This window comes from Zonotrichia leucophrys, chromosome 1, assembly GCF_028769735.1.
Source record: "Zonotrichia leucophrys gambelii isolate GWCS_2022_RI chromosome 1, RI_Zleu_2.0, whole genome shotgun sequence".
Classification (NCBI taxonomy): domain Eukaryota; kingdom Metazoa; phylum Chordata; class Aves; order Passeriformes; family Passerellidae; genus Zonotrichia; species Zonotrichia leucophrys.
In genome coordinates, this window is record NC_088169.1 from 19,506,214 (window position 1) to 19,533,988 (window position 27,775).

The 27,775-nt window shown below is 39.0% G+C and overlaps 1 protein-coding gene across 3 annotated transcripts in view; it reads right to left on the minus strand.

Moving 5' to 3' along the window:
• Positions 1-27,775, minus strand: part of FRMPD4 (FERM and PDZ domain containing 4) — a 290,259-nt gene that overhangs the window by 20,602 nt on the left and 241,882 nt on the right. For all 3 annotated transcript variants that reach the window (XM_064708459.1, XM_064708469.1, XM_064708478.1), the window contains 3 exons: positions 10,134-10,179; positions 1,532-1,636; positions 237-344 (listed from right to left, as the gene is read on the minus strand). In XM_064708459.1, the coding sequence (XP_064564529.1) occupies positions 237-344; positions 1,532-1,636; positions 10,134-10,179 (259 nt within the window). The remainder of the gene's footprint in view (positions 1-236; positions 345-1,531; positions 1,637-10,133; positions 10,180-27,775) is intronic.

Here is a 27,775-nt window from a genome sequence, read left to right on the forward strand (position 1 = left end):
CAGCATATCAAAACAATACAAGCACACAATTTTGATTGTGCTCCAAACACATTAAAGTCATCACTTCTTCTTCACTGTACACAATACATTTTTAGGAGCAGAAAGATGGACCAAATCCTCATTATTTGTGAACTAAGAGTCCAGCTCAAACTGAACACACCAGTAATTTTGTTTTTAAAGCATTCCAAGTAAATGACAATTACTGAAGGTCTCATACCAAGGAATAGCTAGCTTACCTTTATTGAAGTGCTGCAGTCGAAACGGAAAGATTTGGTTTGTCCATTTTCAAGATACACCTTCAGAACATTTGGCATGAAAAGAAGCGAGTTGTCCTTAACTGTTTCCTGTCAAGCAAATTAGTGAATCAGATTACAACATGCAACAAGAGAAATATAAACATTGTTCTATCAACAAGTACATAATTCTGACAGAAAAGCAAAAACTGAGAAGGAAGGTGCTGGCCCGAACTGAAAGTAGAAATATCCATGCCCTGCAAGGGTGTAGCCAGGCTCATTACAGCTGCCCTCTATAGGTTTCTGTCCTGGAAAAATATAAGTGTTCACACACATTTCATGTCTGGCTTGGGGTACTCTGTTTCCCTAAATATTATCTGTCTGACAATAAATATTGCCTCTGAAGTTGAAACATTTTCACTGAAATAGAAAAATAGTTTACTGTCTCCCTGAATATAGTGAACTATTTAGTGTTTTCAATCTAAAAAACTGAAACTACAGTTTGTTAGTAAGGATTACAATCAAGGTAATTAACATGTTCTTTATAGAGGGATATTAAATACTGCTCTTTCTTTCATCATTTAAGAAGAACAGCATATAACATTGCTACTGAATTTGATGATTCATAACTAGTATAGCAAAATAAAGATGGAGAAGGAAGGGAAACAAATCTTTGGAGTTACTGTTTGCTTCTTTTTATTTTAAAAAGCAGAAATTGCTTTAGAAAAAATGCAGTATCAATTTAGGTTTGGAAGAGAGTTGGCTAAAGACATGAGAGTGGAATGATGCTCTGGCAAATTATGAAAATGAGCTGGGAGTTCATGTCTGAGGAGGAGTTCAGTGCCTCTCAAAGTGAGGCTGATGTTGCCTGAGGTCTGGAAACAAGCAGTTCAAGGAGATAAAACAAATTTTAAAGTGGTTTGTGAGGTTAATCGGTTTTTAAATTAAAATCTTAATCAGTTTTTCTGACATGGTACCTCTCTTGAGCTTATGGGCCTCATGAAAACATAGTTGATCTGAAGAAACCAACAGACAAATTATCAAAAGTATAAAGACAAATGTGTTATCACCACAAAATTCATTCACTAGCATCTTAATTTTATTTTAAGGGACAAATTTTTCATAAAATTATGGGCTTAGTGCACTTGAAAAAAGATCTTCGGAAAACTTCAGAAACAGAAAAACCCTTCTCTTTTCAAGCCTGTCACTGCTTTTCCTGCCATGTAATTACCTCCCTTTCCAGGCTTGAGCTGTGCCTTTGCACAATCCTTTCTGAGGTTAAATAGCTGCATACTCACCGACACCTGCCCGTTGATAATTACTTCCTCAGAGAAGCGCACTTTGACAGGATTGGACTTCAATCTTGCCTTTTTTGCAGCACTAATAAAAGCTGATTTAGGAGACTGGAAGAAAAGATGATGACAAGATATATCACATAACTTAAAATTAAAACCTTTCTTTTCTTTTTTCAGTTATTTCCCCTATTATATGCTGGAAACTCCATGCATACAGCAACATTTTGCATACAGAAGTATGGAAATACAGTCAAACCATTATGCATCTTAAGGTAATCTCTATGTACATACACATAAGGAAACACCAGTACATACTGAAAATACTGGAAAGTATCCCACTGTTAGACTGGAGCAATGAGAAGGGTTCTCAGTGCACACAGAAATTACGGTAGTGTTCCCACAATGACTGCAGTCACCCAGCCTCATCTGCATGAAGGGACACTGACCAGAGACTGACCCTTTCTTTATAGACTAAATGGAAAATCTTTGCCTAATCTGTGATCTACTGGAGAGACATGCACACAAATTTTGCAAGAAAAGTGTCTGTGAGGTCTCCAAATGCAGTGGTATCTCACTGTATTTGTGCACTTCAGAGCACAGGTGAAAACCACCAAGAGGCACCTGCAGGCCATCAGGGTTCTCCTGAAGGCATCCCCTAAACACACCCTGTGCCATCAATATTGACATGTTGTAGGGCTTCATGGATTAGAAATGTAGAAGCATTCCGAATTTTCTTCTGAGACCTACTTGACTTTTACCTACTACATTATGCAATGGGTTCATCCGTTTTCATCCCCGGGAAAAAAAATCTCACTGGAGAAATTTGGCTAACAGCTACTTTTTAGTAACAAATTAAATATTCACAGTCAATGGGATTTCCATTTTCAGCAGCAGAAGTGAGGTTGGTTTATTTTCAGGTCAGCTGCAAACACAGTGCTTCTTGGCATTGCGTCCTTCATGACTGTGATAATGGGCAATGGAAGACTTTCTCACTTTGGCTGAAAAGTCACTGGGCTCTTTTGGGCTAGGTTTTGATCCATTTGTTTCATGAAAATATAAATTAATAATTTCAGAATCTTCCTCTAAGTCCTAAGTGGCCTTACTAGTTTTGAATAAAGACTTACGTCATGTTGGTTTTTCTGTGAGAAAAGGAAAGGGGAGGCACAAGTGGTGAGAGCTGTCCTTGTAAACATGGGAAGTCTCATTTCTATCACTCAAATTCTGACTCAACTAACAATCTGCAGGAGCAATGAAGTAGTCCAAATTGGAAACAACGTGCTCCTCTCTTTCTGTCTCTGATCTCTGCTAAAACTGCTTAAAAATTTATTTTCTTGTGATGCAGAAGCCTTGTTTCTTAACCAGCTAGTTAGTTGTTTCTAGTAACTAGCAGGAACAAGTCTAGTTCATTTCTGCATGCCTCAAATCTATCATCACATTGAAAACATGGTAACTATTACCACAGGTTCAGTATCAACCAGTGAACAAGGAATGAACACTGCCACATTCTCTCAGGAAATATCAGAGACATCCAGTAATCCCTGAGGCACAAAATAGAATCAAGAAATAAAAATAAATGGTTCTTTGCTTTCACAGTTCATTCTTTCTTACCTCTCTAGCACATATGACACACAATAATCAATAATTGTAAATAACAGAAAATTCAACCCCATGAACAAACCAAGACCAGCTTCCAGAGTCACTGCTGAAAAAAGTGGAAGGTCCCCAGAAGTTTTGAAACAACCACAAAAAAAAAAAAAAAAAAAAAAGGAATAGTGCACCAAAAAAAAAAAAAAAAAAAAAAAGAAAAAAGAAGTGGGGACTTCAGCAAGAGGGGACAATATGTAAATGCTGAAGCAGTTTAAATACTCTCCTTCGGAAATTAATTCCTAGAAAGATACAGTATAAAGCAGTACCATGATTAATAAAACAACTCTAGAGATGCCTTCTCAATTTCCTTCCTCTCCATGTAGTCCCCCTTGGCAATGTGTAAGGGGAATAGTCTATTTGGCACCCAAGTAATGGACTGCAAACTGTTGTTTCCACTGCCACAGGGCAGCACAGCAGCAGGATTAGGCTACTGGGGTTCCCTTGCAAGAACATGGGGAAAGCAGTGGCTTTCTCTTACTATTCTTGCTGAAAAAATCTCTGTTGCTTGCTTTTATTACAGATGAGTCACCAGTCTGGCCTCTCTTGACAGGCAGACTGCCAAATTTTTTCTGGATTCTGGCAAGGTTATTCCCATACAGCAATTCTGGAAAACCACTATGTGTCCCTATTGCTCTCTACAACCTCTTTCTTTTTCTCTCTACAGCCTCAAAAGTCACTTGCAGGAGGCATAAACACTTAAATTATGTTATTACAAAAATGCAATCAACAACTAAAGGTTTGAACATATGTGGGCTTCCAAGAACCCCTCTGGGATGTGGGGTTTAATGTACCCATTTTACAGCCATGGGAGCACACCATGGTGTGCCATAAAACATGGCACTTCCTTTCATTTCCACTTTTGCTGTGGATACATGGGAAGGACTCTGGCCCTTTGCCAGGCACTCCAGGTGAGCCTGGAGCAGACTGTTTTCCAAAAGCTCCAAACTATAAACTAGGGGTGTAGGAAAATGAAACAGCTGTGCCAGGCATTTGGGAGAACATTCTCTGCTGGTTAAAGGTTTGAGTAATAGCCCAGCTTTTGTGTTTAATTGCGCAATGTCATTGTTTCTACCTCTGCATCAACTTGACACTTGACATTTTCTCCTTGGGAATAGAAGTGTTTCTAAACGATGTGCAAATACCTGGGAAAACAGTTAGATTTGATTGTTGGAACTTGCCTGTCTAACAAAGCCTCAGCAAGATGATGTGCAGCTCTATTGTATTTTAATGTCTTTAGGTTTGTAGAAGAATGCTATCACTTAATGATTCTCATAGTGCCAGATAATAATTCATTTATTTCTGAGGCACTGTGTTTTAGCCAAATGGATGCCATTATTCTCAGTTAATGACCTTAAGCAGGAGGTGTTTACACTAATGCAGGACATCTATCACTGCAAGTAAAGTATTTGCATTGACACAGATAAAAACAGCTTAATTAGAGTGAATTTTGCAAAATGAGGGCACACATTTTAACAAGGAGTCAAAATAACTCAAAACACTCCAAACTTTATTCTGTGTGACCTAAGCCCTGTTTCCTATTAAAAGCTCAAACTTATTAGGATTTTAAATAATTTTTACTTGTTTACATAGAATTCAAAGGAAAATATCAGCTGATCATTCCAACACTACCTAGAGAAACTGCTAACAAGAAAAAGGAAGCATTGCACAGAGATATACTTGGAGGAAATAATAGTGAAGACCTAGACCCTACTTTGAACCGTGCTTATAGTGACTGCAATCAATGGCCTTCCCATCAGCAGGGTCAAAACACAAAAGATTGCAGAGCAGACTTTCAGGAAAATGTTATCTTCTCATTTTCTAGATTTCTCAAAATCAAATCCTATATTTGTCTGTAGCATTAGACTGGGTAATTTATTAACAGATTTTAGAAACAATAGCCTACATTATGAGGGAAACGTTTTTGGTGGATGTAAAAGTGCCTAGTGCTTCATGCACTAGGCATAAACTATAATTTGGGGGACATAGCGAAGGAAGTGGGTTTTATTTGCTGAAAGAAGCCCCTTTGAGTGCTCTTGCCAATAGAGGTGCTGCAACAGCAAAACCTTTACTCATGCTCAAGAATAAAAAAGGATTTAGTAGCTAGAAGAGCACAGTGCAGTACTGAGATATCATAAAGAAATAGAATGATAGCAGTATAGGGCAATCACATGAAAATCTGCTCTGTAACTGTAAGCATCAAAATTAGAAATACTACATTTAAAACTACATAATGACTGTAGTTTTTAAACAGTCACAGAGTGTATATATGCAATAAATTTTAAGCTTGTTTTTTAAAAATAGTCATTAGTTTAATATAAAATACTCAGTATCCTAAAAAATAAGGAAAAATTGCACAAGTGCAAAAAATGTGTTGACTTTTTGGTTCATGGCTAACAGCAATTACAAGCACCAGTATTTAACAAGCAAATAAAAGGTGAGTAAGAGGAAGAATTACATTTATTAAGTGGAACAGGACATAATGCCCAAAGGCAAACTAAATATGGTAATTCATAGCTGCGAACAAGGCTGAAAAGACTACACTGGCTCACAAGAGCATTGTAGAAGAGCAAGTAGGGACATGGAAGAAATAATGTGGAGTTTTACCACACAGTAATTTGTGATAACCACATGGCACTGACAGAGGATCATCAGGAGTATTTCTTTGTTAAACTCTTGGCACAAATTTAATTGTTGGAATAGTGGTCAGATCTGGGTTCTCTCTTAAAAAGTTGGCAATCTATCATAGACAATTGCATTTAATTATTTGCATTATTTATATTTTACCATTTGTAGATGGTAATCACAGTCTGATCATTAGTACAACAAACTCTCAATAAGATTGTTGCTGCAACCATTATGATCCATAAATGTTATTTACTGCAATTTTTCTGCAACTGTTGTGTCTCAGAAGTATAACCATGTTAAAACACGAAGCATCTCTTTCAAAACAGAAGAAGATCCTATCTTTTTCCCATTGCAAAACTTAATGCACAGCAAAATTGCCATAGATCTCAGCCAGGCCTGGACTTCATCCAAGGAGCTTAAGAGATTAATCATGAAAGCAACCTATCAAATGATCTCTGCACATAAAATCTGAAAGGATATCAAACAGGCAAGTTATTTGATCTAAGTAATGCTTAAAACTTAATAAGGCAACAATCAGAATGATAGTTTGTTTACAGAATAAAACAGTCAGAAATTATAAACAAATGCCATACTTCCAGAAATCAAAACTCTGAACTGCTTTAACTGCTTGAGCTGCTTGGTGACCTCCCTAGGAGCACTGGTGATAAGAACCTAACAGAGATTTGTAGATTGATGGAAAGAAAAAGATAGCCTAATGCTTTGGCTTGGTCATAATTAAAATGAAATTTTAATGTGTTTTAATGTGTTTAATCATTAAATAAAACTGAATGCATTTATGCAAAAATTATCTGCAAAAGCTTTCAAAGAGTACTAAGTGAACTACAGAGCACCATAAATCTAGATTACATCTACTTTCACCTGCAATCATAAAGGATGGTTACTTAAATGCAAAATCAAACCACACTCTAAATAGCACAAATAAAACCAATTAAGAAATAGCACTTTTGTAATCCATCTTGGCAGATATTTTTCATGCAATGGCAGAAGGAAAATCACCATTAAGAAGAGAGATCGATGAAGTGTTTGTTGAGATGTACTTCTGTCAAGAAGAATTCAGTCTTTACTTAAAAGCTCTTACTTTCCTTTGTCTGGTTTCTACCTCATCATCCCAGTTTTTTTGGCAAAATAGTAAAAGGAAACATGGAGGAGGCAAAATTAAACAAATGTGCATCATAACTTTTGAAGGCATAAATATTATTTCCAAACTGTAAAGCAAATCGTATTTGTCAGAGGATTCCCTGCACAGAAGACCAGGACAAGTGCACAGCTGGAGTCAGCAACACCCAGGGGTTGCAAGGCTGACAGAGATGCCAACAGGCTCAGGCACTAGTGACAGCAATGGTGTGGTGGCAGTATGAGGGCCAGCATGGACCAGACGTTCAAAGTGACTCAGGAGTACCCAGGCGACCTTGCAGCCCAAGGTTTGCATAAACGGAGGGGTCTTGCACTGCTTCAGGGCCAAAACTTGTCTGCGCAAACTGGCATCATCCCAACTGCTCCACAGCCCTACAGACACCCTTGCTTCCACTGCAGAAAAAAACTGAAGCTGAAAGCAGTAAGGGGAGGATGCTATGAATCAATAAAAGCCTGGTCTGGACAGGGAGGGAGGTACAGTAACACTGCACGGATGAGATCTGCCAAGTGCAGAAGTCCTGCACTCAAGGCCCTCCCAACCAGTTCATTTCACTAAGCATCCCAACCTTGGGCTAAAAATCAGTCAATTAAAGCTAGCACCAACATGCAGACATTAATCTCATCTTCTAACTGCTCTGTGCACATTTTTGGGGAGACTATCTTCATGCCTACAAGAGCTTAAATGTCCGTCACCCCCAAAACCACAAGTGTTTTGTCTGCTGAGGCAGAGCTGGGGGACTCTGATAGATATACTAGAATGGGGCAGTGCAAATTCATGTACAAGATGGGCACATCAGTCCAAATGGCTGACAGAAAAGTGTTTCAGTAGCATCCTTAGCTCAGTGACATCTAGAGGTATTTCAGCTATTAATTAGATTTTGCTGCTACTTAACGAGAGGAGCAGATTCCGCCTTGTCAGGCCTCACAAAGAGCTTGAACAAATAACTATGAATCACAGACTGACACAATTAAGGAATGGAAGGCACCTCAAGGATTATCCAGTTCCAAGCCCTGTGCCATGGACAGAGATACCTTCTAATAGACAAGGTTGCTCAGAGCTCCATCCAACCTGGCCTTGAACACTTCCAGGGATAGGGCATCTGCAACTTCTCTGGGCACCTTGTTCCAGTGCTTCACCACCCTCAGAGTAAAGAATTTCCTCCTAATGTCTAGTCTAACCCTACTCTCTTTTAGTTCAAAGCTACTACCCCTTGTCCTGTCACTACATGCAACACCTCACACTTGTTCATGTTAAACCTCAGAAGATTCCTATGGGCTCATTTCTTGAGCATCTGGTCCTTTAGGTCCTTCAGGTGTGTCAACTGTCCCCCTTGACTTGGTGTCATTTACAAATCTGCTGAAGATGCACCTAATCCCTTTGTCTATGTCATTGACAAAGATATTAAATAACACTGGTCCCATTACAGACCCCAGATGGACATAATTTGTCACTGATGTCCAACTGATGAGGGGGATTCTGAGATGTTGAACACAACCCTCTGGATTTGAGCATCCAACAAATTCTTCATCCACCTAACAGTGCCTCTAACAAATCCTTCTCTCTCTAGTTTAGAGAGAAGGATGTTGTGGATGCGCTGATGTGTCAAAGCCCTGATTAAAGGTATGTGTAGCCCATCCCTTGTCCACTATTGCAGTCACTCCATAGAAAGCAACTACTCTGGTCAGGCAAGACTTGCCCCTAGTAAAGATACCAGGCGATGACTTTCCCTCTTTTCCAGGTTAAAGGCTGGAGAAGGACTGTACCGGTGCTGTAAGGTTCCATTGAAAATGGAGTGCACAATTTATTGGCATTTCAGCTTCCCTTACATTCAGTTCATACAGAGCTTGCTCTCAGACCAGCAGCATAATGATAAGAGGTCACAGCACCTCACAGACATAGCACTACACTTTGCTGTCCACTTTCAAGGGCTACACATAGGTGCACTAAAGCACATGCCCTTTCTTGACCTGACATTTATAGACAAGAATAAGTCTGTCAATGGATGAAACCTGCATAAAAAAGAAAGTGGGTGAGGATTTCTTTTCCCCATCATATATATTCACTGTGACCTAAACCACTGGCTGTAAAACCAGCAAGCTTTAAAGGCAGATAGGTTCTTCATTTAGTCAGACGAGGCCTCATTTTCATTTAAGGTGACTGATAGTGGCCTGATCCTAGATCACTCTCCTGACAGAGGTCTTCCTGCAGGGTGGCAGCCCTTGTCTGTTTTTGCTGTGGAATGCATGCTCTTCCCCCACAAATTAGGTGTAGTGCAGACTGGCTTCTAGAAAGGTGCAGGACAAGTAAAGGCCACCTCAAAACTAACCTGAAAGGCTAATGACTAGTACAAAGACACACAGTTGCATTTTCAAGATGTACATTTTGGCAACTTCATCAGATGAACTTGTTTTCAAGTCTTTGTGTCAAATCCAACTCATCTCTTATTACTGCATGAAAAGGATGCAATTATCCTTTCTTAATGAAAACTGCTGTGTATCAGGCTAAACAACAGGGAGCCAAATGGACCTGCTGAATCTGAATTACTCCTGATGCGTGGCTGAGGCCCCTCAGCAGCCTGCACTGTCCACATGGCTGCGCATGGACAGATGGGTTTCCTCCCCTGGCTTGCCTTCTCCCCTTTTTTCATGGGAGATGGTTTTGAGTTGACAGGTCATGAGCTCACTCCCACAAACCACTGAGTGAGTTGCAAAGTCACATTGCATCAACCAGCTCTGGATGGGCTCCAGTTTCTTCATTGAAGGAAACCTCACATGGGTGTCTGTCTGTCTCTGCTCTCCCTTAACCTCCACAGGCTGGAGATGCAGACAGAGCCCTCCCTTAGATAAAGTACAGCTGCTTTGCTGCAGCAGTGTAACTTTGTGGGACCAGGGCAGAATCAAGAAAAACCTAGGAACTGCAGCAAACAAGAAATTGAAGCAGAACTCAGAATTCTGCTCTATCACTATGAGTTTAAAGACTGTTATTTTCTAATTTACTAATGTAGCCTTTGAGTAGAGGACACAGTAATGCCATCTTAACACCACCTTTAACAGACAGAGCCCTTATTGCACTTCTTTTTATTGCACAGATAATGCAGGGACACAAGCAGAATATGGGCAGAAAAAGAAGCTGCTATGTTGCTAGGAAACTAATTCAGAAAACATTGACAATACTTACAGGGTAAGGTTGAACAACAGTGAGGAGGATCGATTCTTTGCAGCTTCTATAAAAAGAAAAAACAAAGCAAAATCAAGTAAAGAGTCATTCTTTTATTCACTATTGATAACCTGCTTTTCTTTTTAATGGAGGAAACTGCATTAATATGGAAGAATGTTCATTACAATGACATAGCAGAGTATTACAGAGATTAATAATATGCCAAAATAATGACACATATTACTAAATAAGTTTTTTCCAGTCTAATAAATTGAATTGGCCTAACAGTGCAGCTTATGCTACAAACTTTTTGCTTCATCAGAGAAACCTGCATGCTGCAATAATGGTTGTCTCTAGCAAGAATGAAGTAACCTTTGATTAATTGCATTGGTTCAGCATCTGTAGGCCATTAAATTCTTTTACCTACTTTACAAATGCAAGTCACTTTTATACCATCTAGCTCTTGTACACTTGAAGCCAAATCTTTTTGAAACAGCAGCGTTTCTAAAACAAAAATGAGGACAAAATTTAACCTCCATTCCTTCTCTAGCTCACCTTTTTAAATGGGGGGGAAAAGACTAATGTTTGGTGAATACTCCCATTAGAATTTTAAGTTTTTACAGAATTGCTAAGGAAAGGTTTTTCTTTAAATTTAAACAGTTCTTCTTTATGATGAAACTAGTAAATGCAAAACATATGAAAATCTCTAAAAATCCACAACTGATTTACAGGATAAAGAGAAGAAATTATTACGAATCTTGATGTGACCAAGTGGCCTGGACAAATAATACATATAATTTAATTATTGGTGGGTAAATGGGGGTGGTGGGTAACTGTGGAAAAGTAAAGTGGAAGGAAGGAAGAAAAGGCAATCACAGTCTATATCTTTTGTATTTTCTTCTGATCAGATGGTTGCAGTGGGTGATATTAGTTAAGAAAAGGTCAGCTGCCATTTTGTTGAGACAGAATTAAATTTCTATTGGTTTTACTACTTTCAAACATAAATTGTTTATTTATGTGAGTTACCACCTGACTAAAATTGACATGGAACTGATTTTGCATGCGTGATCTCTTGAGCAGAACTAACTAAAAAAAAAATCATACTGTATTAGTTGTATATAGGGTCACCTTATAGGAAAAATGATAACTCTGATATGCAACTTAAAAGCCAAAAGGCAAAAAAAATGGAGGAGAGAATGAAGGCCTAGTCAGAAAACTGTTCTGGAAAGTCAGTCTATGCTTGATGAAGCAAACACATTACTAAATGCCAACAGGGATAACAAATTCTACTTTTGCCAAAGCCATCAGTCATGTAAGGAACAAAGTCTAATATAATACCATGTAGCTAAAAAAAAATTACTAGAGCTTCAATTTTTTACTTCTTTTATTAGATATTTGCATCATTACCACATTTATTTGGGAATATACAAATGCATGTTAAGAAAGGTAATTTATTTCAAGAACCTCATAATCTCTGTGCTATCCACATCTATCCAATTATGATTGCTATATTAACCTAGGCAGGTTAGTAGACATAAAGGCTCACAGTTGTTAGTTTGGGATAAACTGCAGCACTGGGATAACTGCACCATGACCAAGTGATCCTTTCAATTACTTTGAACTCACTACTTTATGTTTCTCATGCTGTGTATGATTACTGCCACCACCTCTGCCTCTGCCTGCAGTCCAGCTATGCTAGAGAGTTGTCTTTAAAAATAAAATCAGCTTCTCCTGAAAATGCTTTTCAGCTATTCATTATTCTTGGATTAAACCTGTCCAGGTGTCAGGCTAGGCAAGATTCATGCTAGAATAGAAAGTGTGTTTTTTTAACTAAAAGATCAAAAGGTATATTTGGTGGAAAAGACTTTCTTGTAGGATAAACACTTTCATTGGAAGGTTGCTAGACTGGACCATACACTCAACATTTAAGGTTATAATAAGACCCTTTGGAGTATTTTCTTAGTTTCACCCTGAAATGTCTTTCCTAATGTGCCTAAATTAAAAAAAAAAAAGCCTATATTACAGTTATTTTAATACCTTTCATACTCACTTAACAACTACCTAATTATTTCTGTGCTCCTTTAGAGTCACTTAAGACCAAACATCTGCAATACCAGCTTAGAAAACAAGCTGCTGACTTTTTGAGTGCTCTGCCATCTCACTGGCTAACGCCAACATCACAACAAAATATCTTCATGTTTCTTTCATTTCCTGACATTAGAATCAAATAGTGATAACAAGGCTGAAAAATCTGATGGGAATTTGTGATTCATCTCTCTGTCCTTCTCCGTGTCCTGCGTGGTGATTATATTTGTCCATTCTCACTACTCCTCACAGCTACTTGGGCTGCAACAAGAAGAGAATATAGATGGTTTGAGAATCAAATAATGTCTATTATAAAGGTTAAAGTTGCATTACTAAGTATCAGGCATCTCGAGCTACATGAGGCATTAACATTCAGCTACAATGGCAGCCTCTGTGAACTTGAGGCTGGAAATCACTGCCTCTCCTCTGCTTCTTGCTAGCTGGAAGAGAGGAAGGGCAAAGGCAGGTGAGGCACATCGGGGAATCCCAGTGTCTGAGCAAAACAGAATAAGTGGGTCTGTTATTCATATGCATCCTACAGCAAACATGGCATATAAATAGAAAAAATATATATGTTGCTCTTAAGAAGGAGAAATGAAAAATTGCTTATGCTAATTTTAAAGCTTTTAGCAGTTTGACATACTAGAGGAATACTTGGTTTCTTTCACACTGAGGATGAGCAAATAAAGAATTAATTAAAGCTATAATAAATACTATAATTTTCAGGGAATACAATTCAGAAAAATCTTCTAATCATAACTTAGCTGTTTCTTCACAATATCAATAAATTCTGAAACTCTTGTTCTGAAACACTTTTCTCTGCTATTTTAAAATCATCTGTTTCAATTTGGGTCTCACTACTGATAAGAAAGATCTGAATTCCACAATTGTGGATTTTGATGCCATGATCTGTAGTATGTTTACAGTACATTTTTGAAGTAAGGAAATGGAAATCAGTGGGTCAAAAGCTAACTAAAAAATGCAACAGGTTATCTCAAATGCCCTATTCAAAGCTAAGGAAAGTGGAAATTATCTTTTAGTATTATGAATATTAACACAGTATTAATGAGCAAAGGGTTTGCAAAGTCACTCTATTGTGGTACATTTGAAATTATTCCATAGAATGATTCACACAGTTGGCAGGGACTTTAAAGTAATTTAGTTACAACTAAGGATCATTTTTATTTGAGTTGTATATACTTTTTCAGATAAAACCTGTTTTGCAGCACTTATATTCACCTAGAGAAGTTACAAATTTCACTTCCCCAGGGTTTTATCAAGAGAAGTTCCTGTGGAAGAGTTTTCCCCAGAGATCCAGGTATATTTATTTTCAGGGATGGTGACATCCTCTGGAAGGATCTTGGTGGGACAGAGTTGACCCAATTTAAGGCAGTTTCCTCATTCTCAGTTGTTATTACACAGCACAGACACACAGAGTGAGCCTTGAGCTCCTGTGATGATGTCAACCTGCTGAGTTGACCTGGGGCACCTTGATAAACTATCAGACAAAATCAGTACTCATGGGCACCTGTGAAACAATGTGGAGGGATCCAGGGAGAAAGGCTTTAAGAAGGGTGTGCTGGGCTGTTTTTGTCACAGGAGAAGCAGCACTGTGCAAACAAAAACACCCAAGCTAAAAGCCCTCAGCACCAGACAATCCTCCAGCAAGAGCCACGGCATGTGGGACTCTTCCCTTTCCATTTCCAAAGGCAACTCCACAGAACACAAACTGCAGGCAATAGTTCCATGACTCTAATTGACAAGTACAACAGATTAAACCAAGCTGGAAGCCATGCTACTGTGGGCAGATACCTTTTGTTCTTTTAATTACATCTACCCATAGATAATCACTGTTTTAGCAGCAGGTGAAGAATCAGACCTCTCCATGCCTAGGACGATGTTTTCCAGAAATTTTTTTAGGTGAATACAGAAAATTATACTTTCTCTGGAGGTTGCCAATACTTGGAAGAACCAACTGCTGGAAAAGTGGTAATGGGATTTCAGTCTCTGCCTTTTCAGCTGACCCTTGGGAACTCTCTCTGAAGATCCTGTACACAGTGAGAGATGGCATTCCTGCCATCACACCATGCAGGCAAGGAAAGGTACACTACACATGGCATTACATCCCCAGCTCCATCTCAGAAGACAGTTGCAGGAAGCATAGCAGGAGGCTCACAATATAAGGTACATCACCACAGAGATGAGGTCTGGGGTCCCAATTTAGGGAGGACAGGCAACATGTAACATGAAATAGAGTCACAGAAGTCATTGAAGAAGTCACAGAGAAATCATATGAGTAGCCTCATATGAGGCCAAGGTACCAATCTTTGGGTTCAGACATATGAAGAACAACTTCAGAGATGAGCATCAACTTGGATACAGTTTTCTGGAGATGACAGAGCACAGAATACAAAGACCATAATGTCCAGGTCTTATTTTTGGAGATCAGAATGGTGCATTGTAGTCCCTGGTATCAGAAGGCAGAGACATCACAATCACATTTGGAAAGCTGTGGCTGCCCTGTCTGCTGATGTTAATGATATTACCTGTCCTTAGCCTTGCTGTCAAAGGAGTGAAATACTTTTGACATTCAAGCAACTTCAACTTGTGAACTTCTGAACCCTACACTTTAATTTGCATAGCCTGCTGCTTCACAAAGTCATTAAAATTTAAGTGTGCCGTCAAATATCTGAGGGCTTGCGACAGCAAAAGCAATCTGCACAAGAACTTGGGAATTTTGCAAGAATCCTGATTGAATGCCTGAGCCCTAAAAACTGTGTAAGTAATGGATGCTTGAAACAACCACAGACACATAAAGTATAAAACATATAAGGATGGGATTATTACAACACTGCAGGATCAAACAGCAGCAGAAACACAGCTGAATGAAAAGATGCTCAGATTCAAACATAAATAACTTCAATAATAGCATACTGAAAATTACTGTCAAAGCAAATTGTGCTCTGTATAAATGTTCTTTATTTTAAAGGCCTGGCATGGTGTGAAAGTCAATCTTTAAAATTGTCACAGTCTGCTGCTGGCACTAATTGGAACCCTTGTTGGCAATCTCTGTGAGGGGTCAAGGAGTGAATGTGTCTGCAGGCTGAATTACACTCACTTCCTCCAACAAAAGTGGTCCCTTCAGGTCAGGGCTGTGGCACACTGGTGGGCTTTCATACAGCAGATGCCATCTCAGATACCTCTGCAATAAAGGCTTTGAGAATAAAGAAGCCTCCTCTTCTTTAAAGCTGTTCATCTGTCAAGCTTTCACAGGTATACCAGATTCACACTGTTTCCTTCTGTACTGAGGCACTGTGGGAAGGTAAGCCCTATAAAGTTGTTGAATTTCAGTGCTGTATGACAACTATATTTACCTCTTATCAAAATAAACCCTCCTCTCACAAATACTCAAGATTTTCCAGTTGCTCCTATTTTCCACTTTAAGGCTGTTAAAACTTCGTAATTGAGTTACCAAAACGTTGGTCTAACCTGGTAATATTGGTAAATACCTGTGTATGCTGTAAACACCTGTGTATGCTGTTAGAGGAGGGCTTTGGCGAGGCTGCTTGAATACCAGCAGCAGCAATACACTACTGTCTAACTCGTGAGCAATGTTACCTGCTCCTTACTACACTGGAATCCAATTAATTCTTTAGTGCACCTCAAAGTATTGGTGATATTCAGAAAACTTGACATAGACAAAGATGCATTCTTTGGACAATCATTTTCCTACTTACACAGATTTATGATGGCCTCCCTCAACCCCTGAGAGCACTTGGGGTTAAACTTCAAGACAGAACCAATAACATATTAGGAGTTACTACACTGGAGTTCTCTGATCCAACAGAAGCAGTATGTGCTTATTTTGGTCAGTGTATGAAAAAACAACCAAGAGCCAGATGAGCATGTGTGTGCATCCGATGGACTGAGACTGACACCAAGTCCAACTGTTGGCATACCACTGCCAACACCATCACCACGTCAATTAATCCATGCTGCATGGAGATGCCATACAGCCAAGGAGAAAAATGTAGTGCTTATTCCCCTATTAATTAATTGTTCAGCTGTCCTCTTCTAATTAGACTTTCTACACATTAGTTTTAAAGGATCAAAGGCAGACAAAATGAGATAATATTGGTCTCTCAGGTCACTCATCCAGGCCAACGTTCCAGTGCTAGTTTCCTCTATCATTAACTGCCAAAGTCTCAAAAGCTCTGAGGAAACGTTAATTTTCAAAGTGTAATGAAGAAAATGAATATGAGGCAGTCCCAAGATGTCTATTGATGACATATCTTCAGAAATAGTTCTATGGAGCTTTAATACAATACTAGCAAAGTAAAATATTTACAGAAGAGGTTGGTCTCACCATGGAAAGGTCAGTTGTAGTCTCCTAAAAATTTCTCATCTTTATTTGTCAGACTGTGCTGTTTCCATCAGACTGCAATTACTTTTAAATGGCATTTCTGTGAGCATTTTGTGCAAGCCCTTTTGGACAGTTTCTAAGTCAGCTAAGTGCAATTCTGCTCTCCATTCAGCAGCTGTCCATGCACGGATCCAGCAGACACACAACACCTGCCCACTGCTCACAGTGTTCAGGGATGCTAAACCCACAAAGTCAGTCTGGGTTCACTCATTCTTTGCACTGGCATTGTTATTGAGGATGTCCAGGAACTTGGGCTGCAACAAAACACCAAAGCTCCAGAACAAAATGCTCAATATGGTAAATTCTAACCATCCAAAAAAATCCACCCCAAAGCTGATGTGACAGACTACGCTTTGAAAGAGTGGCATGAACCATTCACCTGAGGAAGCCACCAGAGACCCTCACAACCAGCAATCGTTATTAAATACATTCCAATTTCTTCATCATTTCTTATGTTCAGCTTTCAAAAATGGAGCCATCATGATATTTCTATAGTAGCATACATTTTCATATAAAGTTTAATTTTAAAAATGCTAAATGTAATAACATTTGTTTCTACATTTAGAAACATTTGTAATAACAATGTTTCTAAAATAACTTCTAAATTTTTGTAACTATATATGGATGGTTAAACTGAGTTCAGAGTTCACTTACTCAGGAGAGAGAAAGAAAAGAAATACAACATCTTGAGAACATCTCTGTAGAGGTCTCTTATGTTCCTCTACATTATCTGAATTAGAATAAAAGAAATTTTGATATGCTCTCCTGAATTTCCAGCACTTGTTCAGATATCTTGATGCAGTCACACAGTCTCTTGAATTTTTATTTCATTTTTGTTTCAATAGTGGAAACAGATAAAATAATGAAGGTTAAAGCTGAAGGGTATTATGAGACAACTTTTCAAACCGTGGATATTGGTGTTACTCCATTATTTATCTCAGTATAATACAGAGATTATCAATATTATCTAGCAATTGAAAAGGATGTTTCAAGGAGTAAACATAATTCCAGCATTCACATAATGAAGCCTTGTTGATTTCTTCTTCTTTCTTTCAAAGAGCTGCTACGTAAATTTTCATTTAGAAAAGAATTTCGGTCTTCTGATGGCTTATTTTTAATGCCTGTTTCTGCTGACACTATGTTAGAAGGCAACAATCACCACTTTACTCAATAATTTTTTTTCTCTAGTTTGGATGCAGCAGATATCTCAGGCTCCATGAGAAGGGAAAGTTTTGAGATAATTTGTGCTGGGCTATTTCTCTTCATTTTAAGTAGTAGAGCAACTTAAACTTAGCCTAGAAGTCAACAAAAATTTTATGGCACAATTAATGACTTTTTGCAGAAATGTAACTGTGCCCAGGTTAAAACTACACTGATGAATGAACAAGCAAGGTGCAGCTCTGCTGTCACAAACCATCAATCCAAAGCTGGACTGGAAAGTGACTGCCTATGGATTTGAAGGAAATTCAAATCCCTTGCTGGGATGGCCACAGCATCCTCTGGAGCACGAAAAGCAATGTTGCTGTCTTCACAATGAACACTGGCTCTAGCAGAGCTCTTGTTTGCCTGCCTCGTCTTCACAAAATGTAGGCAATTGATATACTGATACCAATATAATGCAAATATTGCTTCATTAGCACATATATCCTCCCAACAGTTTCTCCCCTACTCTGATTTTTGACATATACTTTGGACAGAGATCTACCATACATGCTGCTGCAGTGTTTTGTATAGTTTTGTATAGTATATTCTAGATACTATGGATGTTAAGAGATCAATAAAAACAATTATTTAATAAAATGCATTATCTAATGCCAAACACTTTGAATAAATAATTACATCAATGAATTAAAATAAAGACTAGTATGACTTATTGTTCCTTGCTGAGAAACAAGGAAATCACATACTTTAGAATTATACTTCAAACTGGAAATAAGAAACTAAAAGAGAAGATAGTTGAAAATGTCAGAAAGTGTAGAGGAGCAATGCTGGTATCTGTACAATTGCAAACAAGATTTATGGGAGTTACACATTAAAGAGGACAAAAGATCACTAGAGATGAGAAAATCTTACAGATATTTTTACTATGTGACAAATTAACCATTATCTTTTATGATCAGAGCTTCATTTTCATTTGTACTGAAGCATTAGAAACCATTACAGCTGCTATTCATAATCTGTACGGCACTGGCATTTTCATTTTCACATTTGGGCATTGTGTATGTAGTAATGAAAGGTCAGGCATTCACACACATCCTTCATCCCTGTAGCTATTAAATTTTTTCTTTCCTTTAATGCTTTTCAAAAAGCAGAACATGAGATAAATTTTGCTGATTAAATGTTAAATGCTTTAGGATCATCTTGTTTTAGAGAGTTATCTGAGTTTTTATTAATAATGCATAACATTCACTTAGAGCTATTTTGTGTCGGAAGTCCTTCACAGCATTATCTCAGCTCGAAGTAACTCAGCCAATAAAGAAAAAGAAATTAAAAAGAGGAAGATGCAATTGGAAATGAGATAAAGCTCTTGAATTCTGAAGAATACTGTATTTTCAAGCACTATATTATATACTGTTCTCAGTTCAATATTATTGGCTTTATCATTGTTTCTTTAAAAAACCCACATTCATTCAAAGAGTGATGGTATTTTTCTTTCAGAAGTCTGAACACTATTACTTTTGCTTTTCAGTCTTATTTGCTTTTTTGGGACCAAACTATCTCATCCAATCTAAGAGCATCGCAATCCTTTGTTATGGAACACAATGCTAGAATAATGTTTTAAATAATTACAGATTGCTGGAAATGGCTTTAAGAAGTAAATGTTCGAACAAAACAAGACTCAATTCCTCATTAAGAAAAGTTCCAGCAGTGTCTTGAGCATTGTGGGTTTTATTATTAGTATTACTGTAATTTTCATTATATCTGCAAGGTTAGACAATTGATGGATACTGAGCTGCAGAGACTAATGCAGAATGATTTTTGCTTACTGCATCTGGAATGGAAAATTGATTGGTCAGATGCCAAAGACATACCCATGTGCCACTGGAACAGTATAAGTGATGGCAAACGTGATTTTATAATGATTTGGAGGAGCAGCCAAAGGGGCTACCTTCTCAAGCTACCATTCACATAGCATGTAATTCAGACTGCAGTCTCAAAGTGCAGTCTTTGGTTATATTTATAATCTCAAATATTATTTAATTTATTTAATAAGTAGACTGAAAGGAGAAGAAACTGAGACAGAAATTCTGCCAGACAATTAATCACCTGTTCCTGGTAAATTGCATTAGTTATTCAAAGTCCTGCCATGAATATATATCATATATCTGGAATGTTTCAAATCCAAAGGTTCATCCCTCTTTTTAAAAATTTATTTAAAGGAAAAATTTACTTACTGTGCTAAAATCAGTTCGATGTAGCTTTAAAAATCTATTCTCTTTAAAGCTTTGTCCAATCTTTCAAAATCATATTATTAATTGTCATGTAATAAATCTTATTATTCATGCTGGTTAACCTAAAGATGCATTTATGCTGCTATATCCTTTACTATTTTCCCTTTTTATGTATCATTAGAACAAAACATAATTTTTTAACATTTTTCTGGGGATGAAGTTTCTCTGAAAAGTTTCAAAGCAAATGTATGCTGCTTATAAACATGGTTGGTAAGATAAAACTTAAATTATACTTAAGCAGAAATTCTTCCCTGATAAATGCAAATATATTGTAAATTATAGAGGGGGAATGGATGTTTGAAAAGGGGAGAAGAAAACTGCCTTGCAGACTCAAACCAAGCATAAAATGCTGAATGGTTGCATTCTTCTATCCATACACAAAATGAAGACATAATTGCAGTGCAGTCGGACACAGAGATGTGAGCTCTAGTCTAGATGGGTAACACCAGCAGTAAAAATACGATGCCAGTCTCTTTAGTATGGGCTCTAAAGCCGCCCACGCTTGCCTTGCCGAGCCGATGTTTCGGTACCCGCACCCGGCAGATAAAGTTCGCTCGGGGACACGATTCACACAGGCACAGGTGCCGTGCCCGGCCCGCCCAGCCCGCCGCCCTCGCTGCGCCGCAGCAACAAAAAAAAAAAAAAAAAAAAAAAAAAGGAAAAGGTGAAAATTAATCAGTTTATCCCTGTCCTCTCCCGCTCCCTAGGAGCTGCGGGTAACAGTCAGGGCTGGAGGGAAGGGCAGGAAAACAGCTCTGCTCTTCAGGAAAACAGGGGGAGGAGGGAAGCTGTTCACGGGGGAGGGGTGAATGCATAACTCACCACATAGCTGCAGGCAGAAGGTGGTAGGAGGAAAGATGCGTACTGGTGTAGGGGGAAAAGAAGAAGGGACTGACCCTATGTGACTTGCTAAATTGATTTCATAGGTATTTCGTGCGTAATTTATTTGGTGTACTTGCTCAGCGTGCGGCTGACAGGGCGCTGCTGTTGCGGCCCGGGAGAGCCCGAGGCGCCGCCCTGCAGTGGGAGCTCCGAGCGGCGGCGCTGGGACCGAGCCTGTCCAGGCACAGCCCCTACTCCCGGCACCGCTGCTCTGCCGAAGCAAGCAACTACTCAACACAAAACAGTGAATCGAGTCGTCTTGTGCAAGCCCTCTCTAAGCAGAAGCCATGGTAGCGAAGGGGCAGGGGCCGCTGCTGCCTCTGGCTGAGGCTCTGAAGCAGCCAGGCCTGTCCATGACCATCTCCCGGGGCACAGGCCGGGCTCGCTGTGCCAGGGCTCTGGGATGGAGCACTCAGACACTCACCGGGAGCTACAAATGAACCGAGGTGAGAGGTGGCAACCGAGTGGCTCTGCTGGTCCAGCCAGCACGACCAGCCAGCCCCCACACCCATCCAAACAGGAGATTCACCTCGAGCTGTCTCAGGGCATGAGGTACCACAGCTCAAAGTGTCAAAAGCACTTCTCTAGATGCTTTCTGAAATCAGAGGGTAGCTCCAAATAGCTTCTCCTATCCTTAGCAAGGTTATGGCAGCTAGTTTGGGCTAAAGGCTTGGTTTTAAAGAGTTGGAGCTCATAGAGATGAATTTTCAATCAGGTGTGAGAGAAGTTTTATTGTTCAGGAATTACCCTGACCTGTCAAACACACAAAGAGAACAACAGGCTCTGTGGGCTGCACTCAGGGTTTTAGGCACCTTGAGTCATCTACCTGGCCTTTGGATACTGCAGGGCTTGCTCTTGTAGTCTGAGCCAACCCATGGTATTCTGCATAAAAATGCATCCTTTATTAGCCATGTAAACAACTTCACCAGGTTTGAGAAGTATGCAGCATGAAGGTGCCCTTGCTACAGAATAACTCCTATAAAGAGCAACCTCTGTGGCCTGCAGATTTCTTCTCTTGGATGAACATCCCATTTTCCTCTTGAACAGCTTGTACTTGTGTTTCATCCATAGTATGTTAAGGACTTTCATTTAAAGCTAGTTCATGAACTTAAGCCATCACAAATATCCCTCACTTCAGCTGCAATCATGAGATAAGCACAAAAAAAAGCACTTCAAAAATCTGCTTCACTTGTGCACACTGACAACAATCTATCTGTGCAAGAATAAATTCCTTGTTCCAAGGACGTGCATTAAAATTCAGTTCTCAAAGGGGACGTAGGAGCGGATTTAGCATGGAAGGATATATGTTCTTTAAGGGCTATAGGTCAAATCTCAAGATTAAAAATAGGAATTGATTCTGACAGAAAAATCACTGTATCTCTATGTTCCAATGGACGACACAATATTCTTCATTATGTAGTCATAAAAAAATTTTTTGAGTCTAATTAGACTGCAAATGTGATTTGTAAAAAGCAAATTGAACATTTACTGCTAATGCCACAATGCCAAATTATGAGTATTGGCTGGCAGATTCTTTACATCTACAAGTCAGTAGTTTTTGCATACATCTAAGTGAGGAAAACAGTTACGAGTCCATCCTCAGGCATAATTTTGGCCTTTAATTCAGCAAAAAGAGGATGAGACCAAGAGCAAGATCTAAACAGAGAGGTCACAGGATGATGCGTTTTTATTACCTGCAGCCCTGACTAGTCACCAAACTGCCCACGTGCATGTCACTAATTCCTTATGTCACATATGGCAAGAGAAGAATAAAAATATTGAAAAATAGTTCAAATTTACTCATCTGTTATTCTACAAAAAATAATCCAGCTACTTGAGATCTTTTAAACCTTGCAAATCCTTCTTAAATTTTTTTGTTTGGTTGTCTTTTTTTTTTATTTTCAATATACTTTTCATTCCCTAATTCTGTCCTGTCCTAACTAAAAGATAACCTCAGGGCAAAAGCTCTTTATCTAAAGGATCAACATCCACAAAGGCATATAAGGAAAAGAGGCAGGCGAGAGAAGGCCTGTTTATAGAATCACACTCTCAAAGCTAATCATTAAAACAAAAAGTGGAGGAGGGAGATCAGAGAGGTTTGAGAGGGTGTATTTTGTTTATTTTCCTCCCTCTGCCCATCTGCAGCTTCCCAAGAATTGTTCAAAGGTCATACCTTCCCCATGGCTCTTCTAAAGATCTGAACTCCAAAAGGAAAGTTTCAGGAAGGTCACTTGTGAAGGGGATCTTTGCTCTTCACAATCTGTAAATTCACCATTTGAACGACATACTATTCACATTTTTAAAGACAGTTATAAACAATCCACAATCCACTCTCCTAGTTCTTTGATTCATCCATTCATTGAGACCAAATATTCCGCTTTTGCTTTGCTGTTCTGCATGCTGCTGCTGCCAGTATCATTAACCTGTTCAGTCAGCCTGACACACCTCAGTGTTCTGGAACGTGTGGTGGTGACTCTGTACTTCCCTCCCAGTGCTGCTGCCACCTCGTACATCGAGTGCCTTCCATGAGCAGAGGCCTGAAGACCTCTTTCTGTTTTGTTCTGGGCAAAGAATCCCAGGTGTCCCAAAGGCTCTGTGTATTGCAATGGCCTGCACAACAAAGTCATTGGTTGCTCAAAGTCAGCCACTGGAGATGCTTAGGGATCCCTACAGCTGTGTGACATGACCTTAGACCTGCCACTCCTCTTATTCACTCCCAAAGGGTTGGCTCCTGGAGAGGCAGGGGAAGCAAAGTCACCCTCCCTGAACTGTCACCTTCCCTGAGCTGCCTCTCTGAGCTCACTATGGGGAGCGTGGGAAGAAGGGATGGCTCCTCTTCCAGCTGCAACCTTTTCTTCCTGTGTCCTAGGCTGCACAATACTCCAGCTGCTTCAGATGCCATTTACTGCCTGTCCATCTACCCATTATTAAGAAGTAATTTGGAAAATTATCCTATTCTGGAAACGCAAGAGTCCTTTCCCTTTGCAGAGTAAGGGTGAGATCCACACACAGTCATTCCTGTTCCAAGGGAAATGGAAAGACAACGATCACTCTATACTTTCCACTTGAAAAATCCATATTATATATATTCATTAAGGAGGTCTTTGATTATGTGTGCAGCCAATGATGATTGAAGGGAAGAACCTGCAGAACCTCTAGGTTCTTATTGTGCCACTTTTTAAGGAAAATGCAGGACTGTTTCAGAAAGTGCAGTAAAAATCAAGGGAAGGAAAAAAAGTGCTTATGCTTTTTCTAATTAAAAGGGTTGTTGAAACAGATGTTCCCCAAGAAAGATTATTCCATACACAAATCATTGTGTGGTCTCTGACCTTTCTCTGAAACAACTGGAGCTGGGTCTATCAAATACAACATGTAGCAATAAAGGACCTTGGATCTGTTTTGGCTTGGTAGTTCCTAAATGGTTGTTTTCTTCCTGCAAGTGATTAACTTTTTTATAAAGCTTGTGATAATGCTCACATTCAGATGTTACCCAGTACAGACAGTATTGACATTTTTTGTTGACATTTGCTACTCATCAAAGTTCTCCTGATCTTCAGCAGTCATCACCAATGTATTTGTTATATGGAATTATATAACAGTAAGTTCTGAATAGAATGAACTTTCTCTGCACAAAATGCTTAGTTCTGGAAAGAAAATTAGTTCACTGCAAACCACATGACAATATGTGCTATAAAGAACGGTGTTATCAATTAACAACATATTTTGTTTTACTTATTGAAGTTTTAATTTAATAGGTCAGAATTTGAAACTGAGGCATTTCTGATGCAGCCTGCTTTGTATTTTCATCTCTAGCACTGTACTGATACCTGGAAAATTAAACCAACGAACTTAAGGAAAGTGAAATAAGAAACATGAAAAGCAATGAAATTTGATTTCAAAAACTTTCCTATTATTACAGGGAAGATGGTAGTGATAATGCAGATAAAGGTAGTTATTGCAGTCCATCAGATAAATGGCCAAACTGCACATAACACTTGCAAGGAAGAGGATGAAGACAAAATTAGGAGGGATGTGGCAAAGGCACAATCACACTTTTCTCCCCCTCTAACCTCTTTTCATAGTAAAACAGCCTCAGGGAAAAGACGATGCACTGATTTACATCAGAAACTTTATCTCAGTGCTGTCAGACTCATGCCTTGAGTAATGGTGTATCAAAGCCTACCGTGACTTCAAAGCCATGATGCCAGCTATGATAAACTTCTATCTTCTGTTCTTGCATTCTTGGTCTTTCTGAGCTCATGATTTTATGCTTTCTGCAGTCAAGAGGACCATGCTCTTCCACTGAAACAACACTGGGACTTTCATCCGTTCACCTCAATACCATAACTCATAACAAAGTACCTAACAGTTTAATTTAGACTCATGAAAGAAACAGAGAAAGGATTTCAGAATGCTTAGGGATTTTTTCAGGTCCTACATAAAAAAAAAACCAAAAACCAAACAAAACCAAAACCACTCTTTTTTTCTGTTGTAGCTAGAAAGTGATGTTGAAGGGTGTTACTGCAAACTATGCAGCCCATGAGCCCCTGCACCCTGCCCCAGAGATGTGAAGTTGCTTCAAATATAAAGCGATGCAGTGGAAAAGTAGCAGGAACATCAGTACACAGACCATTGTACTGAGGCACAGAACAAACACAAACATTTTCATCCTCTGTATGTTTTCATTTACAGGTTGGGGAATGAACAGATCAAGGGCAGACCTGCTGAGAAGGACTTGGGGGGCTGTAGATAAGAGGCTGGATTTGACCTGGTAATGTGGACTTGTAGCCCAGAAAGACAAATGTGTCCTGGGCTGCATCAAAAGCCAGCAGGGTGAGGGAAGGGATTCTGCCCTTCTGTTCTCATGGACAGCTGCATCCAGCTCTGGGTTTCCAAGCACTGAAAGGATGTGGAGCAAGTTAGAGCAAGTCCAGAGGAGGCCACCAAGGTGATCAAAGGGATGGAGCACCTCTCCTGTGGGGAAAGGCTGAAAGATTTGGGATTGTTCCACCTGGAGAAGAGAAGGCTTTGGGGTGACCTGATTGTGGCCTTCCAAGACCTGAAGGGAGTCTACAGGAAAGATGGAGAGAAGCATGTATTGACAGGACAAGGGGCGCTAGCTTTGAACTGGAAGAGAGCAGGTTTAGATCAGATATTAGGAAGAAATTCATTACTCTGAGGGTGGCGAAGCACTGAACAGGTTGCACAGGAAAGCTGTAGATGTCCCATCCCTGGAATTGTTCAAGGCCAGGTTGGATGGAGCTCTGAGCAACCTTCTCTAGTGGAAAGATGTGCCTGTCCATGGCAGGGGGCTTGGAACTGGAGGGTTGAGGTCCCTTCCAACCCAGGCCATTCTACAATTCTATGATTTATTTACAACTGTCATTTGTTGTTATTTCTACTACCATAAAACCTCATGCTCTAAAAACTCTTCCAGTGTCTCTCTCCTCTATGGTTTTGTTTTGGAACATATAGCATTACCTTGAGTCTGGTCTACTTGAAATACTTAATTTTCATGTTGTGTTTACTAAGTGCCTTACTAAGCACAGAGTTTCAGAGAAGGGAGGGTGATGGGAAAGTGAGCTGCAAAGGCTGGCATGGGTTATCACTGGGAATGGCATATCCCTAGATCAAATCACTAGGAATGGCATTTCCCTAGATCAAATAGGGAAACATTTTATTAAAGCCTGTTATTCCACCATTTGTCAGCTGTATCTTAAAATTAGGAGGCTACAAGTAGAACCACTACAAGCAGTTCATGGGACAAGCAATAAACAGTCTGATTCAAATACCACTGAAATCCGCCAAAAGACTTCCACCATCTTCAGCAGGCTTTGGATCAGTCATGTTGCTGGAGAATGAACACTGCTCCATTGTTCCATTCCAGGAAAATTCCACACAAAAGCAGAACAGGCAGCAAAGCAACACCTTTCCTGCCGCTTTTAAAACATTTTTGTCAAATTTTCCCTTAACAAAGCCTTAAGCAAGTAGGGACTTCTTGTCAGAAAGCAAAATATAAGCATTTCTAGGAGTAGGCAGTATGCATTTTAGCATGTATATTTATGGACTCATCATTTATAGGTTCAACATACAAAGCATGCATCATGTTTAGAGCTGTCCTTAAAAAAAGCTCAGACATTATTCTTCCGGCTTGCAAAAACAAATCCACCATGTATCTTTGGTAAACAAAAAATAGTTAATTTACAAAGCCGTAGAATTGCTTTATTTGCACTTGACTGTTTAACACCCAAGGGTTTTAATTGATTTGGCACTGGCAGGATAGGGTGAAACAACACTATTACTTTCTCTGTATTATGCTTTATAATTATAAATTGCTGTGCTTTATCGCTCCATTTACAATAATAAGAGTATTGCTAAACAATTATCTTAACAAATGTATTTTTGATGGAAGAGCCAGTGATGTTGTCTTTATAAATTAAGTTAGTCATAAAGTCCATGTTTATAATAGTATTACCTTCCTTGAAATAACAAAATAGTCCACTGGTGGTGCACTATGGGTACCTACTGGGAAATTCATGGTATCCTGCTGCATATATTAGATATCTAAATGAACAACCTTGATAAGAACATTTTTTTTCTCCTCATTGTTAATGACATACATAGAAAAATACTATAATTATTCTAAAGCAGCAGCTGAAAGAAAAAAATCACATGGAGATATTGGTAATCTGTCATGAGGAGAGTACTGTGAAGACAGCAGACAATTAAAAATCCAAATATTATTTTCTTGAAACAATTTAACTGTTCAAAAGCATCTATCAAATACTTACACAAGCAAATATTAGAATATTTTCCTCAAG